The 17,885-nt window shown below is 41.6% G+C and overlaps 1 protein-coding gene across 1 annotated transcript in view; it reads left to right on the forward strand.

The window, feature by feature from the left end:
- The window catches only part of efna5b (ephrin-A5b), a 94,288-nt gene extending 80,968 nt beyond the window's left edge, over positions 1-13,320 (forward strand). The window contains exons 3-5 of the mRNA XM_073466891.1: positions 10,255-10,320; positions 10,699-10,779; positions 13,169-13,320. Coding sequence (XP_073322992.1) covers positions 10,255-10,320; positions 10,699-10,779; positions 13,169-13,296 — 275 coding nt within the window. The 3' untranslated portion in view covers positions 13,297-13,320. The remainder of the gene's footprint in view (positions 1-10,254; positions 10,321-10,698; positions 10,780-13,168) is intronic.
- The last annotated feature ends 4,565 nt before the right edge of the window (positions 13,321-17,885 follow it).

The following is a 17,885-nucleotide window of genomic DNA, read 5'->3' on the forward strand; positions in this document are numbered from 1 at the left end:
GTCCCCAAAGTCCTATTCCGCCTCACCTGCTCTGTTGCACAACCTGATTTTACCCAATTTCTCCACTGGGATCATTAAATGTTCATCTTCATCCTACAGTGCATCGAAATGTTTAAATACCCAAGGCCTGATGTCTAAATAATGGAGGGCAGTGAGGGCAATCCACTACGCAGAGTGCCTACAGCGTGCTTCAACATAGCAAAGACATCGAAGATATGGTGATATCTGCAGTTCAGCACAAAGTCAGAGGTCAGACTTTGCCCTTGTAGCCCATTTGCCTACTGTACATTGTGCGATTGCGTAGTGTAGCGTAGCAAACCGGAAAATCGTATGCATCATTACCTGCTGAAGCTGGCTATACTGCACTGCAGAGGTCACTATCGACGAACACAAGAGGCACAGGTTAGCAGTAGTTAACTGTGAATGGCCTCAGGTACTTGAGACATAATAGTACATCATCCATGGAATTCATGAGAAAGTGGTGCACTGTCTTGATGAAGCAAGAATATTCATTATTATTATATTTACTCCAGTAAACATTTAGAAAGACGAATGTTTCGCTACATACAGAACAGCAGAGACCTGAACTCGTACACCCAGTATCAAAATATTAATCATTTCGTCATCTCTAATAACTTTCTGTAGCCAAATGACCCGAGGGAATGTGGGATGAAAAATCTGCCCTCAGCGACGTGATTGATTAGCTTTCTTGTTTGTAGATGAAAATTAAGCTGTCAAATCATATTCCTGCCGAGAAAATGCCCGTTAATGGCGCTTTCGCCCTGTGAGTTCGATGCGGGTCGAGGGTTGATTTGTTGCATCTCTGATAAAATTAGAGAGAGGAGACAGGGTTCTGCTGTCATCTGCTTCAACAACAGAAACAGCTTAATCAACGCTAGCAGGATGGAGGGAATTTACTCAAATGGAGGTCATAATTCTTCATTTTTGCTGTTGTGTCAGCCTCTCCTCAGGTAATTGAAGACAAGACGAAAGCCGGAGTCAGTCAGGAGCCTGATCCTTTGGTTGACAACGCGCAGCTGTGTTTTCTCTTCAGGTCAACACAAGACAGAAATAATTCACAGAGGAATGCATTCAAAATGAAAAAAAAATTACCAGGCTCAGGGAGATACCACATATGCAAGCAATTCTGCAAAATATTATTAGCAGTGAGTGAGTTACAGCTCGGAAGTATCAGCCTCTGTGACAGACAGACGAGATAAGCGGACAGTTGGATCACTTCTCGGGTCGGAGTTCACGGTGCATTCGCGGTTTAAGTGAAACCCATCTCGCAGAATGCTGATGCGAGCACGTTTTTCTAATATGGACACAATCCACGATCTTGTATTTGAGTGATTTTAATCGGAAAAGGGCAGAAATCCAATATCGGTGGCAGCTCGCTGCGAGAGATGACTGAGTTGTGTTATGGTGTTTTTAGGCGTGTAAGATGTGTGGCAAATAGGAAACCACTTGGTGTGATCAGGCAGTGCCAGACTGAAGGCAGAGAAGATGTCGTTTTCTTGCTGTCTGCCTTGTTCATCTGAGTGGACTGGTACTGCTTCTCACTGCTGGAAAACTCAATCAATAACACCTTTCTGCTTCTCACTTGAGGCTGGAGTTATTTATAGACATCTCTGTGTTTGACGCTGCGAGTAAAAGAGGGATGTTACAGTAAGACCTGATGAGAATACGTGGCTGATATCAAATGAACACATTAAATGACCAACAAGCCCCAGAGGGTGGGTGATGACGCTGCCCATGTTAGATTACAAAATGAGAACCAGCTGGTGAGGCTTCAATCACCCTGCAGATGCCCAGAGGCCAATATGCAAAATGCAACACAAGATTGATCACAACTAACAAGCTGACGTGCAACTCGCCTTTTGAAATTCACACCGAAGATCTCATAAGGTCTTTTCATTGCTACATACACACAAAGCTTAAACAGACGCTCCAAGATACCTTCTGATTGATCAGAAATCCTGTGATGCACCATGCTCCTTCAAGCAGCTCTTGAGAGGAGAAAAGAGTAGCGATTGTAGAGCAGCAGCAGCAGCAGCAGGAAAATGGCATTAATGGACAAATGAAATAGAGACAGGGGATAGTGTATGCAGTCTGTATTTTGTTAGAGCCATGGGAAGTCCGCTAATAATGATGAAGAGCCGGTGCTGTTCCATTTGTGGTACAAGGAGGAAACCTGCATATGGACACCATCATAACTCAGCCCCTTTCATCCATTCACATGAGAAATCGACCCTGTCATCAGCACTCAGAAATGATCCGACAACACGGAGTAATGTGACAGAGAGCTATACACACTTGCATGGTTACACTCATGTACAATATGCGTACACATGCATGAGCAGACATACAGGAAAGCCACACAGATGTCTGGAATGCATTATTTTAATCCTGATAGATGGATAGACATTCTAGCACCACCGCCGTCTCCCCTGGTTACTACTTCATCATTTCTTGTCTCCCCTTTTAATCTCATCTCCATCCATGGACAGTACCTACAATAACTAACACTCCCTGTGTCTCCCTCTCACCAGATACCTGTCAGCTGTGTGTTTCTGCCCTCCAGATTGCATGGAGCAGACATACGACATCTATATACTTGTGACAAGTGAAATGAAAACCCTTAATGAAGCATCACAAACGCAGGTGTTTCCATACAGGGCACAAGGGACATACAAATAACACAACTTTTAAACAATGAAACTGCACGCCGTGAAAACACCACGCATAAAATCGGCCGTAGTACAGAGAGCAAGAAAATCCAAGTAGTGTGGCATTTGGGGTTGATGAATAGGTCAAACAAACACAGGACTTTCAGCCAGGAGTTTTTGTGTCTATGTCTAGTCTATGTTGACTTGTTTTGATGTACGTATCGTATAAAAAGGACCAGCTGGTGAGACAATTTGGGTTTCCCAGGGCGCCAATACTGATGCTTTGGGGTGGTAGGTTGGGTGGATCAGCATGTTCATTTATTTAAATGAACATGTTTATTTGAATTTTCTTAAATTCTTCTCCCATCTAAATTAGGGCTAGTTGATAAATCGTTTAGTCTACAATGTCCAAAAAAAATGTGAAAAATGGTCATCACAGTTTTCCAGAACCCAAAGTGACTTCTTAAAATGTTTTCTTTTGTCCAACAGTGCGCATCACATACATAAAAATGGAAACAAATCACTTTATTCTGCTGGCTTCAACATAAAGCGTTAAAAGTCTGGTCGTGACAAGCTCATTGGGGTTTCAGGAGTCCCCTTTCAAAAATAAACTGAAAACAGTCCACCAGCGAGCCAGCTCATTGGCCAGACTTGGCTATTAATAGACCATGAGCTAAGTCATGGCACACTTGTTGACAGCCCAGAGAAAGGCAAGGCGAGAGAGAAAAGTCTCTAATCAAGTTATTTGAGTGTGACCGGCAATAAAGTCGTCATCACTTCGACAGACGAGAAAACAGAAAGGCTGCAAAAAGCAGAGAGATCAGAGGAAAAGTAGGGCAGGCGAGGGCTGTGTTCAGAGTGCACAAGGTTCCTCTCAGCCTTCGTATGATTCATGCATCTAAAAGCCATCTTCAAGGGCTGATTATGATTCACGATCACAAAGACAAGGACACTTTATCCTTGGCCATTAAGCCATTAACACATATATTATTAACCCAGTGCATTAGTAATTATGTTTAATTGGTTATTGTTCATCTTTTTGTTCTTTTTTTATTCTCCCTCTGCTTTATACACACTCATTTACACAAACACCCCTCATGCAGTTTTCCTCATTTATTCAGTGGGCGGATACTAAAGCCATAACAATAATATTGTGATTGTATGGGATACACTAAGTGCAGTAATGAAACATTATTGTCTACAGTGATTTATTATCGTGTGGCTGCTTTAAAAAGCTGAACTCCCCCTTAGATTAATAAATCACCATGTTTATTGTCAGTTGAGTATGAAGACATGAATGAGATTGAAATTTGAGGGTTTTTCACACTTTCAATCACTCGCTTTTCATTTTTAAGAGGACAGACTAATTTGTTAGATAATCATTATGTGATCTTTCACATGAAATTATGACGCTCATTGTACATTGGCGTACTAGCAAAGGAAAATAACTGTATTGCACTATTACAAGATAGTGTGAGGAAACGACCTCTTTCTTTCACTCTTCTCCTCGTCGCTTGTGACCCCATCACCTCGGCACAAGTGGCATGAGGAGTGACTTTGGTTCACTTTTGGCGGAGGTTGAAAGATGCAAGGAAAGAGCAAAAGGGCAGCTATTCCTCCTCTCCTTCTCCTCTTTCACTGCTGCTCGCAGTTCCCCCATTCCCTCCTATTGTGTGTTCGCTGTAGTAGCATCTGGTTAATGGGCCCCTTCAGTGGATAGCCTCTTCCATCTTCTTTCCATGGACACATTTTGTGAAGGCATACAAACACACACACAATACAGATAGTTTCTTTGTGCTGGTCTGTATATTGAATTTTTTGATATGTTTTTTCCTTTTTTAAGATGTTATAGTAGAAAAGAATGCTGCTTTTGAATTGATCGATGTGGGAAGGACAATTTGCGAAGGACGTTTCGTAATTTCGAGTCCGCACGTGTACAATCTTTTATTGCATATGGGTTTGTACTGTATGTGTGTGTTTTTGTAGGAACTGAAGGGATTATTTTGGACAATGCAGCAGTAGATATTACCTACTGGAGGGGTCATATAAATATTCTCTCCCCTCGCTCTCTCTGTCTGAAACTTGAGTGAGTCTACCATCTTAAATTCAAGGATTTTCATCCATCTGTTTAGTTCAACATTGTGTTCTTTTGACCAATTCCACACCCTGAAACCGAAGGACAAACGTTAATGAATCCCAGCAGTGATTTCTGTACGCAGAATAGAGGAAATGTATTCTGGCTGCAAACTGTCTAATTAGCTAGATGGAGACGTGGGTAGAAGATGGCACAAAGGTTCTAGAAAGTAATGCAGTGTGAGTTTGTGTCTATGTGTTCTGTCTCTTCGTTTATATAAACTCAGACTCCTGGTCTCCTGGACCTAAACTCTGACTGGGATTGTACAGCCTAAGCCACATGAGTAATCTCAGTGAATCAAAGACAAGGCCAGTGGCGTTTTTTTCCTTTTCTTTTCAGAGAACTGGCAAAATTAGCCAGCCAGGAATGCTCAGTGCTGGACACAACATTACAGGGCATTCTGTTTAACCCGTCCCATCCGAACAAAAAAGCAGGGATCAAAGGATTAGAGCACCATTATTAAAGCCAGCTGGAGACCTGAGGCAGAGTAGAGGCATGCTAACATGATGCTATTAATGTTACGTGTTCACACAATGGCATATGAGTCCATGCAGGCTTTGCCGTGCTGAAAAATATAGTTTCATATAAAAAGTGTTTGAGTTTGTTGTCACATTATGTTTAGATTTGCGGACATTTGAGACACATAGTCACAATGGATTGTTGACTGATTACTACAAACAAGTCGGAAAAAGAGGGAACTTGTAACTTGAAACTACCAATGATTTTAAACCATTCCAACCATATTTCTTAATCCGCAATATTGCATTAATCCTTGTGGTTGTGTTGGTACTGCCAACTGTCCAGTGGTGGAAAAAGTATTCAGATCTTTTACTAAAGTGAAAGTAGCAATGCCAAAGTGTAAAAATACTCTGTTACAAGTTAAAGTCCTGAATTCAAACTTCAACTTTAAAGGTGGAGGAGGACAGCATATCCTCAGAATTACTGCTAACTGCTGTAGCTGCAGTTAACTAGTTAGCTCAGTTAGCCATGCAGCTAACAGTCAGGACTGGGAGTTTGGGGAGTGCTTGTGGTGTAAACACCAACAGGAGCAGCAGCACAGGAGTTTTGGACTGTTAGAGGATGGGGCTTAGCTGGTTAGCATGCCAACATATTTATTTATGTCAAACTCTTATTTCTTCACATTCTGTTGATACCTTTAGTACATTTTTAAATGTTTTCAACAAAAAATCCTACATTTTGCCCCCTGAAGAAAAAGTATTGGCATGACACAATACTTTAAGGATAAAAAGTATATTATACTTAGCATGCAGAGGGTCCATTCCAGGATAATGTACACTATTTAATTATTATTATTTGTATTCATTTATATGTAAATTGTTTAAAGCGTTGCAGCTGGTAAAAGTGTGGCTTATTTTTTACTATATGTACAGAAGGGTAGCTTGTGAATTTCACCAAGGGATCAATAAAGTCTCATCTTTACTCAAAACACTGAAATCTTAAAAAGTAAGTAAATGTAGTGGAGTCAAAAGTAAAGTTTAACTCCAAAATATAGTGGAGTAGAAGTAGAAAGAAGCAGATGGAAATACTTAGTACTTAGTACAGTACTAGTAGAGTAAATGCACTTTCCATTACTGCAGATGGCCCAGCTTGGCGATGGTTCACAGGATATGAGAAGACCCTAGATGACACCTGGTTTAATGTTTAAAGAGAAATAACAAACAAAATCCTCTTACAGCAGTATGATTGACTCACCCTGCAGTATTTTTTTACGGCTGAGCAATTACGCCTGCTAAATGATGGATAAGAAATCAATATCTCCCCCGTGATATTATCTACTGTATTTAGCCGGCGTAAACTTTGCTTTTAGCCTCCAATCAGCACAGACACATGGTTTTATGTCTGCATGTCTGGAATGTGCCGTTGACTCTTCCATTGAAAGGCAAAGGAAATGTGTTTTCCAGATAACATTACAGTTGCAATAAAGCTTGGCTTGGGCTGTGATTGAAACAATACTGCGCCTAAGCCGCACTGAGCCCACCTGTTTGTTCTTCCGTAATTGGATTCTGCTTCATTCCATTTGCCTTAATGCTGATGCATAATGCAGTGTACTGAGGGGACCAGCCATTACCAGCCAGGGGACAAGGCTTGGAGGAGTAACCCGACCTCGCCCCACGTCCTCCCCTTCCGCACCCCCCTCTTCGTCTCTGGGACATCTTTTCAGGGCCTCTGTCCTTCAAAGCAGCCACACTCGCTCAGGCTGGATGGATTGATGGTTGAGGCTGTGGGCCTGATGGGAACCAGAATAGCAGGTGTTGATGTTACAGCATACAAGAACAATAAGCTGGCCCTCAGCAGCATGTTAATCCAAAATAAACAGGCCCTGGCGTGGACGGTTTTGGGCCCAGGCGGAGGGATCCTCATCAACACACGGAATACGAAGAGCTGCTACCAAGAAAGGAATATCGAGCCAGAACCTAATCTTTCCTTTGTGGTCAAGAATGTACAGCAACACACCACATTCATCCGGGCATGGCAACACAACGGACACATCCAGGCTCAGCTGAACTCATTTAGTTGACTTTTGCATTATTAGCGAAGCAAAGTGAAAGCTGTGTTTATAAAAAAGCATAAATATATATTTTTTAATAATTGCTGCAAGCTGCTTAAGTAAACACAGAAACAAGGAACTCCGCTGTAACTGTGTGATATTTAATAGCTGGGAGATACTTTGATCACCATAATCGTGACACCTGTTCACTCTTGCACCTTATGTCTGTGATTTTCCTCGCGTAGGATGGGATAACGTGTTATGGCTGAATTTATAAACAACGCAACAGCTTCACAAACTGTCACCATGGCGGAGACTCCCACATGCCTTTTGCCATTTTCATCGAGGCCATACTTCTCTCATGATCAGCTGCCTTTGCTAAGTGGCTGGTGTCGATGGCTGTGACTCAGCTTGTGCCCACAACAATGATGAAGATAAGACATCTGGAGATGGCGTGCGCATGTGTTCGCACACATTGGAAATGGGAGCATAAAGAAGTTGTGGGAAAGAGAAGTGGAGCAATAAGGAGAGTGGCATAAATTGTGTGGGTACTGGTGTGTATATATGACTGAGTGGGTGAGCGGCGGTGGTCAAGGTTCATTAGGGTGTCACCGGCTGCCTCCACACAGAAATAATAAGGCCCTATCTGTCGCTCGCTCTCTCCGTTCCTTCCACTTTCTTCCCCCTCTGCATCTGCTGAATATGAACTGAGCTGTGAAAAAGGGCATCTGATCTCACGCCACCTCTCTTGCACACTGACACATGACTAAGAAACAGATAACAGCTGATGAAGCGACAGCATTAAACGGTAACAGCAAGGTCGCGAGGCGAGAGGCGCAGAGGGAGAGCTTGATGAGCTGCGGAGAAGGCTTTGCAAAATGAAAGTGATGGAAAGAGTGTGTAGTAGGCATTTGATAAAAAAAAAAGAAAATGGCATCTGGATTTCTGGATTAATCAGAAGCAGAGAGCGTGCAAAATGCAAGAAATAGGAACAGATTTCCATTGCCGACCTTTTCCCATAGTTATTAGTCGATGATTTTCTTAATGAACACATCAGGCATCACAGTGCGGAGACAGCTTGCTGCATTTTTCTCGGCCTTAACATAAAATAGATGTTGGAACATCGATTACAGAGTGTACAGTGTGTTTATAGACATTCTTGAATGTAAAACATTCTGCAGACTGGAAGAGATCAGAGAAATACCGTTATTCAAAATAACACTTTAAAGGAGACATATTGTGCTCGTTTTCAGGTTCATAATTTTATTTTGGGTTACTACTAGAATAGGTTTTTATGCTTCAGTGCTCAAAAAACACATCAGTTTTTTTTCATATGGTCCAGTGCTGCACCTCTGTATTCCCCCTCTGTCTGAAATGCTCTGTTTTAGCTCCTGTCTCTTTAAGGTCCCCACTCCCGAATACCCAGTCTTCTCTGATTGGTCAGCTCACACATGCCTGAGCCAGCACCGCCAACAACAACAGAGCAGATGTGCAAAACGATTCTTATGTGCCAAGCTAGCTAAATGTGTGACATGATGACGAAGTGTGACGTCACAAAAGCACAGAATTAAAAGCGGGACTACTGATGAGGCGTTTCAGGAGCAGTGTTTTCTGTGGGAGAGAGGAGCTTCTGTTGGTGTGGACTGCAAGACCTTTCACATGCAAAAAAACATGTAAAACACAGGAAGAAAGGAAGAAAATGAAAATGCATAATGGATCTCCTTTGCGACGGATTTGAAAATCAGTATCTTGTGTGCATGTGCCGTAAATACAATGAATGCCAGTCAGTCGAGTTTTATTGAATGGATACGGCCACGCTGACAGACGAGGAGAGAGGGTGACACAGCTGGGAAAGAGGGAAGGGAGGGGAGGGGTTAGGTAAAGCTTCACTAGCAAGGGGTTGACAGATCCCAAATAGTAGCCTTTGGAAATGGTTGGCTTCATTGCATCAGCTACAGAACGATCCACACAAGAAATAAAATGATGCCCGAAAGACATCTCAGCAGACAATATGGTCTCTGTGGAGCTGAAAGGGAGGGTAGAAATGAAAACTAGTTTATAGTAAATAGCATTAATATATCACAATACAGGGGAAAAGCTTGCAACATTCACCATTTGATATAAGGTCCTGACACAAGACAACAGCATATATTTTTTAACTATACTGTACAATTTTCTGAATGCTCGCTGCATTCACCCACCATGCTCCATCTGACATGTGTTTGACCCCCATCCAGGAGACAGCACCTGGTGCCTCACCACAACACCATTAGTGGTCAACCACACACACACACGCATGCACTCACACACAGACACACACGCTCTCCGCATGAGATATTTTTAGGGCATGTGATACAACCGCTATGGTAGCTAACGCTCAGAGATTCACACCCCATGGGCTTGACAGGAAGGGATCCATTTCCTGACAGCGACCGCAAACCATCCACACATGCAGCACATACATCCGAACTTTGTGTCTTGACGAGCGTTAAGGCTTTCAGACAGGGAAATACACGCATGTATACATGTGAAGTATTAGCACAGCACGATTTCTTCCCCTTTTGAGTGGTTTTCAAAAAGCACAAATTACGCAAATGCCTTAATCCTCACTAAGCTGCTGCCAGTTGCAAGATCTAAAATGCTACAATTAAACTGTGAGTTAAGCACGCCACTTTTCCTTACACATCTGTAAATACTTCCTGGCCATAATGTCACAAGAACCATGACTAACCCTACAAAATCCACTTAAGAGTCAACATGAACTACCTAACTGACATCTACAGGAAAAAGAGATTGCATTCATTATTTCAAAAATCTAATCGTGAAGACCTTAAAATGAAGGCGAAATGCAGTCGGAAACTATTTCTTGGGTTGTTTACTGCACACGTGATACAACATGTCGCATTATATTAAAACCCTACTTACTTGTGTCTGTTTTTCAGCGTCCACCATTGCTGAGAACGGGAGGAAAACATGCCTGAAGCTCAAAGTTTTCGTCCGACCATCAAGTAAGTGTTTGCATGCAACACAAGGCTTTGTAACGAAGCTTGTTGAAGTACACAGTTGGATTGAAAATCAAAACAGTTTATGTCTACTTCTCTGGTTACATCACTTCCTACTCAATTACCACTGTCGAACATACTTTCATTTATCACAAAACTGCTTTACCTGCTAAGGAAATGTTTTTTTTTTTCTTAAACATGAGGATGATGACAGATGATCACGTCAAGTGAAATCCAGGTCACTTCATACCTCATCTGAATGTTGCCATGGGCTTTGTTGCTTGGGATGTTTGATTGCAGGGCTGAGAGGGGGGCTTCAAATGTCACTAACCTATTTGGCATTTACCTCTAATGATCTCTCATTCTCCCTATTCTCTGTTATAGACAGCTGTGTGAAAACTATAGGCGTACATGACCGCGTTTTTGACGTAAACGAGAGAGTAGACAATACATTAGAACCACGAGGTTAGTATGGCTTCCTGCTTTTTTGATTGTCTTCAGTATGACCTCCATACATCTGTACATGTGTCTCTTGGTCTGTGCCTCTTTCCTTTTATGCCGTTTGTCTGGAGGCTGTTTGTGTTGTTGTCATGTTACTGTTGCTTGCATATTGTATTGATACTCTATATTGCATGTTGATATATATTTGTATATGCACTAGGGCTGTACTGAATGTCTTTTTTTCACATTTGAAGTTCTCTGTCAAGGTTTTCAAATGAAACTCTGAATGTTTGTTGCCATATTTCATGATGGAAATACCCTAAAAGTAATAAAAACAATCGAACAAAATCCTCCCTTTAACCATAATATTCACCCGATTAAATAAGTTAGTCTTTTTTCTTATTAAATCCATTTTCTTTAACGAACATAGCTCAACCAAATTGGCAATTTCTTTGAAATATTTCTACAGCCAGTGCTACGTGATGACATCTTGATGGAGTGCAGAGCTAATGCAGATATAAAATATGATAATATTTGGTAAAGACTAGTCTTGGGCCAATATTATTTTCTTACTGCAAAGACGACCTGTAGTCTTATTCAAATCCCTCGGCCATGTTCTCCTGCTTTAACCTGAAATGTTGCCAGACTGTCGAGCTTGCATTCATCTCAGAAACTAAGGCCAATTAACGTGTATTAACCTCCGCCAGCCCGGTCTTATTCCCACCTCGTCAAATATCTTTTATATTCTTTTCAAAATAAAAGTCAGAAGATGCCCTAACAGCTTTCCGATATACGATATTTTAAAAAATGTAACATATGATGTCATATATAGCGATATTTGATAACACCCAATATCAGCCCAAGCCTAGTGAAGACTTTAATAATTCACTATAACCGTGTTAGACTGTTTTTATATACAACTAAATGTACTTTATGGTACTGTTAGATTCTTGCTAGACTCGTGTGGCGCCCTTTTTGTGCAGCATTCGAATGTTGATTTAGAATTCGAACGTCAACGTTAATGAAGCTTTGAAGCTTTAAAATATTCAGTACAGCCCTGTTATATACACTGCACATGTAGTGTATATAATTAATCACATATACTGTATATATCGTGTTCTTGAAGGTGTCTGTTTATATTACATATGATGTGCATGCTTATCACACAAACCTTTTCACCAATTCAACACAGAACGTCACCTCCAGCTGCATGTTGATCATTCTGCCATAACACATCAAAATGCAATGAAAATCAATTAAATGATACGTGTATATATATATGGACATACATGTGCGCATCGACAATACATTTGGCCAAGTTTAATGTTCTGTTTCCCCCCTCATTGAGCTGCTGTTTGGCTCTGTAGCGCAGCATTGATTGTTTTCTCTGCTCACAACGTAAAGCACTTTTATATCTTCATACACGAGTCTAACCCAGGCACTGAACTGAAACACTCCACATCACCCACATGCTGCTGTCTCATTCCTAGCATCAGCGCAACCCAAACTCTGAAACAACACAAAGACTGCCCCACTGAGAATGTATATAATAAACTCAAATATAGGACATTAGTCATGTAAAAAAAAATAAAAAATTAATGGATTTTAAATTTATTTGAAAACAGATTTATTATATTATGAAAATGGAGAGATTTCGCATTATAAGCTCACTGTGGAGCTCGGAGTTTATTATGAACTGGCTAACAAACACTACACCAGACATATCAAGGCCAGACCCTCAGACATTTGTGATGCCCACCTGCCTCTCCGCCCGTCTGATTTTCTATCTGCCTCACCATGCTATCCTGCCTGCATGTGTAATGGCTGCCTCTCACCTTGCATGATTCTTTGTGCTCTCCAAAGGAAGGAAATTAAAACATTCATCCGTCATCTACTGTTGCCTTGTCCCTCCACCCACTACCACACAAACACAAACACACACACACACACACACACACACACACACACACACACACACACACACACACACATATATAGTTATGTAATGCGTCTATCTGTCCTTCTGCTGTGCATGGTTCAGCTACTTTCCCATGGTGCAGCGGGCACATGGCTGCTCACAGATACTGATGCCACTGCCAGACAGACACAAGAGGCAGCTCAACTGGGAGATGAATTAAAAATGTTTCTGACGACCTTTGAAGCATGATATGGCAGCTGAAGTTCATATGGCAACTCAGAAATCACTATTGCAACTTATCAAACATGAGCCCAAACATCCCAATAATTTCCACTATGGTTATTAATCTGAATATGGCCATTTTATGGCTTTGTACACCACAATAGCAACTTAAACATATGAGAATACATCAATTGCGTAATGCTGTTTTTTGCCTTTGATGCTGTTTGTACCATAAAGAGCAATTCACCTTGTTTCTTCTTTCTCATCCTTCAGACGATACCAGCCATGAACCGGCTGAGCCTTCCCGAAGTGACGAAACAAATGCTGCGCCGCACCTGCAGAAAACAAGCCCGCTCCTGGCCTTGTTGCTGGTCTGCCTACCAGCACTCTTCACTTTATAGCGCCTCCCTCTGTCCCGGAGGGCATTTACACCTAGCGTGGCCTGAATCTGCCCGAGGCTGCAGGGAAAAAGGGGGGGTGGGGGGTGGGATTTGGGGTTGGAGCGTGTTTGCTTGATTGGGCATCAGAGCAGGCTTCTCAAGGAACCCTCTATTTTTTTCAGAAATATATTTAAGTGGTCTTTCTCCGTCTGTGAGTAAAAAAAAGTTGATGTTGGAAGTGGGAGAGACAGTTTCCCCCTCTTAAACCTTCAACTAAGATGCCAAATCCCGTTTTTTGACACTTAGTGATTCTTATTTTCCCGTGACTTTTTTGTGACATCCCTTTACATCATGTTTATGTCATTGCAGCACTGACGTTTACCCACACACACACACACACACACACACATACATTCACATACACATGCTTAGAGAGTCAAATACACTAACAGACAATAGCAGTAGGGTTTTTAGATGGAAGCAGTAGCAGCATTACACAGTAGGAAAGTGAAGATTTTAGGACTTAGAAAGAACTGTACATACACAAGTAAATAGTTCCCCCGAGACCTCTCAAGAAGCCTTTCAGGAAATATATAGATCAAGTTCTGTTCTGCCGGGTAGTAAGAAGTAGATTTTTGCGCATCCATTTTACTGGGAAGTGCATTTAAAGCTGAACGATGAAGAAGGAGAAGAAGAGTAATGGTTTTAAGCAGAGGTCAGACTAGAAACCACAGCACTGAGAAATGCGTACATGCCATGTACCTCAGCCCGCCGGTTTAAAGATAGCGTCCAATTCTCTCCTGAATACAAAGTGTGTGCATAGGTGGATTAAGCTACTCAGAGCTTGAGTGAGTGAGCGTAAAACCTGTGGAACCACAAGTCAACTTTTCCTTGTCCTCTTTTGTGTAGAGCACCCCAGTCTGCTCAATAAAACACCTCTCAGAGCGTTTTGGTTCACTCTGACTCACAAAACAACTAAATTGAAACTTTCTCTCCAGACACTTTGCGGACTGCTATTAAGATGGAGGAATCGATATCTTTTGAAAGTTGATCACACAATTTCACGGCAACAGTCACAGTCATTGTGAGCAATGTTTACCGAGCAATTGTTCTCTCTGTTCCATTTGAGCATTAGTCAATATTAACACCCCCCTAAACATTTACATCTACGGCTTCTTTCTCTCATTCTGATTGTTTAAAAAGAAATGATTCAAGGCTAAATTGGGGGCGCTTTATTATTTTCTAGAACACTAAGTTATTTTACTTTACCAATGGTGTCTCCAAATGTTGTCTTTCACATCGCAGAACAACAGACGTCTTTGGAGAGACAATTACATTCACAGTGCCATACTGTTTCTCTTTGTCGCTCGAAACATAATCACAGCTTTGATTCATGCTCATCAAATATTAGTTAGCTGGTTTATTGCAGCGGTTAGTGCAGCGTTTACGGGACTGATGCATAGCTCCAATTAGTCCAAAACACACTGCGTGAACAGAGATCCTATCCATTTGATTCAAGGCATTGCGCAGCTCTATTTAGTCGAGCTACTGTAGGTTTATGTTAGCACTTACATTCAAATGGATTCACTGTGTTATAATGATATTCAGCTTCCTTCATCTCCCACAGATGCGCATGGTGAGTTAGCATAATGAAAGCTATTGTGTCTTCTTTTTCAAACCGAAGGGACTTGTGTCTTTTCTTTCAGAGAAGTATGGACAGATAGAGAAATTATCACTTCCTGTCGGAGTCGTTTTTTAATGTGAGAAATAGGGCACCAATTGGTACGGAAAGACTGGCAGAAAGAGAGAAATGGAGCAATGATAAGGAGCACAGGAGCAATTGCATTTCCACCTACAGCTCCTAGTGTTACTGGTTTAAGTGACTCTTTAATGAGGTTCAAAATGACAGGCATGTGGACCCCATGTTGTGGCACGGGGAGTTATTTCTGGTATTAAAAATAGATGGTGGAAGGGCTTGGGGGGTCTCGGGAGGGGGGTGTAGATTTCCACCGTGGGGGGTTTTAAAGCACCAATGACCTTGCAGTTTGAGAGAACCGGTGAGTGAAGGAGACGGAGAGAATTAAAGGGAGAGACGCACACACAGGAACAGATAGAAAAAGACACGGGAGGTAGCCGAAAGGTAGTGTGACTAGAGTGCCTAACAAAACAAGACAAAAACAACTAAAAATCCATGCAACACTACTGGAAAAAGAAAAACCCCCACTGGAGTCAATGACAAACTTATTGTTCAGCATCATTCTGTCTCAAAAGGCATGCACTGTTTTGTTATTGCCGTTTTCATTTTTATGGCTGCCTTTTTTTTTCTTCAGTTTTTCCCCCCAGAAAGACTGCCTTTTGCCTTTCGCCATTTGTTTTTTGCGCTACGGTAACAATGCTATTACAGCGGAATAGCAGCTCAGCTATGGGGGGTAATAGGAGACGAGGCCATTTAATGAGGTACTAATTTTCAAGAGAACACCACAGGGAATGAGCACCGCCTAAGATTCAAAATGGACGCTTGTCAGCAGATTAACACTAGACTTTTATCAGAAACCAGCTTCAATTGTACTCTCTTATAGTTACCAATACTACTATTTGTCATTATTGCTATTATTACCATGGTTTATTCTGTACACACCTTAACCTGGGAAATGAGGATCAACTTATAAACTGGATACTGTGTATCCTGAGGTAGTCAACCATAAAACATGTAGTGTTAGGTTAGTATCTGTTTTGTACCTTTCTGGAGGACAAAAGAAAAAAATGAGATACATCATTGTTAAAACTGTATAATTATTATTATTGTTATGATGATGATGATTATGACTATTATTATTAGGAAACTTCTTGATGTAAATAGTGTTTGATATTAAAGTATTAATTTGGTTCTTATGTCTTTTCTAAAAAATGAATACGGTATTATCTCTGGGTTTTGCGGAGTGTGTACTGTCCTCGAACAACGCATTGTGTGCTTTGATCCTCAATGCCTAATGAAACTTTGAGCTAATATGAAGGGGAAACCTGTGGGAGCTGTACACCAGTGTACAGAAGGCTGGACATTTAGCCAAAACGAGTGGCTCAGCGGTTTCATGTTTTTCAAACCAATCACCAACCTTCACCATCTCTTCACACACGGATCCTGCCTTGGAAGGAAACACTTGGGACTTTAACGGACGGCTTATTTGTACTTTTTTGCCTTCAGTGTTTGAAAGCATGCTGGTCAGCTCCAAGATCTGCCACGAGTGGACTGTTTGCTTTTTAATGGAAGGATCTCGCCAGTTTCATTATGTGGCATGCGCATGAACTTGATGACATGTAAAAGAAAACAAAAAAAAAATCAAAAAAAGTTTGAAAAAGATTTTCCTTTTGCTCTTATTTTTCTTTTTTCCTTTAAGTCGTGTTAGATTTTCGGATCACTTTCATGTTGTGTGTTTTTTGCATCCCCATTTGAGTGATGTCATTAAGCTGTGTAGTGACAGATGACAAATGTACATAACACAAACCATTGTTGTGAAGTTACAGTGGGGGAGGGGAGGGTCAGACATTTTGTAGTTCAAAAGCAACTTTTTTTCTTCCCAAGAATGACTCTTTCTGTACCCATCTACTGAATTCATCCCATGTAGTTGCAGTCCGTCTCTTCTGACTATTCATCCTACTCTCCTGAGAGGAGGCGTTTGGGAGTGTATACATCAGTGTGAGGACGTTTTTCAGTGTGAAAAAAAAATGTGTGAGACCTTTGAGTTTGTGTGTGTGCGTGTCTCATTTGCTGTTGCCGCAGTGAATGGGAAGCGGCAACCCTCTTTGGCAACGAAGAGTGTTTCCCATGCCTTAGCCCTACAGCCTCTGCCCTGGCAGCCCCGTCTGTGTACAAGACGCTTTCTGCCATTGTGCTTTTACACGGAACGGCTGCTGGCGTCGAAGAGGCTACAACAGGGGCCCTTCAATTTCTCTCCCTTTTTTAACAACCCTGAATCACTTGTCCCTACGGTAGACGTTGGTCCTGGGCACAGTTCAAGGATTAGTGCGCCCCCTCCACCTAAATCCTGAACTGGATTGTTAGCGGGGTAAAGCCTATCATCGATCCAGGTTCTGTGCGTGCAGGGCCAAAGCCTCTCTTCGTCAGCTCCCCCCTCTTGCTGATGAGCCACTTGTTCATTTCGTGCACCTGTCCTGTCCCATTTCTTCTTGTGCTTGTGTAACCTCCACCACACCACCTGCTGTCCCTTTTCCATCACCTTTAAACCTCGCTCCGACTTTGCCATCAGTGGGGAATATTTCCAACCTGCTCTTTTACAGTATATAAACAACGACAAAAAATTTGACAAAAAATTATCTGTATTTGTATATACACGTGTCTGAGCAACTATGAGTAATACAATAAAACGGAAATACATTGCTTTGATCATTGTGCTACTCTTTTTTTTTTCTCCTCCTCTATGACTCATGAAAAGTACAACTGGGATGTATAGAGAACATGTAAAAACAAATGTTGTCAAATGTGTCAATGCATTATGAATGTTTGCTGCATTAAACATACTGCAAATGGACATACTCCCTTCACTCAAGTAGAATCGTGTCTCATCATGTGCCAAATTGGATGTCATCCCCAT

This window comes from Pagrus major, chromosome 5 (genome assembly GCF_040436345.1).
Source record: "Pagrus major chromosome 5, Pma_NU_1.0".
Taxonomy (NCBI): Eukaryota; Metazoa; Chordata; class Actinopteri; order Spariformes; family Sparidae; genus Pagrus; species Pagrus major.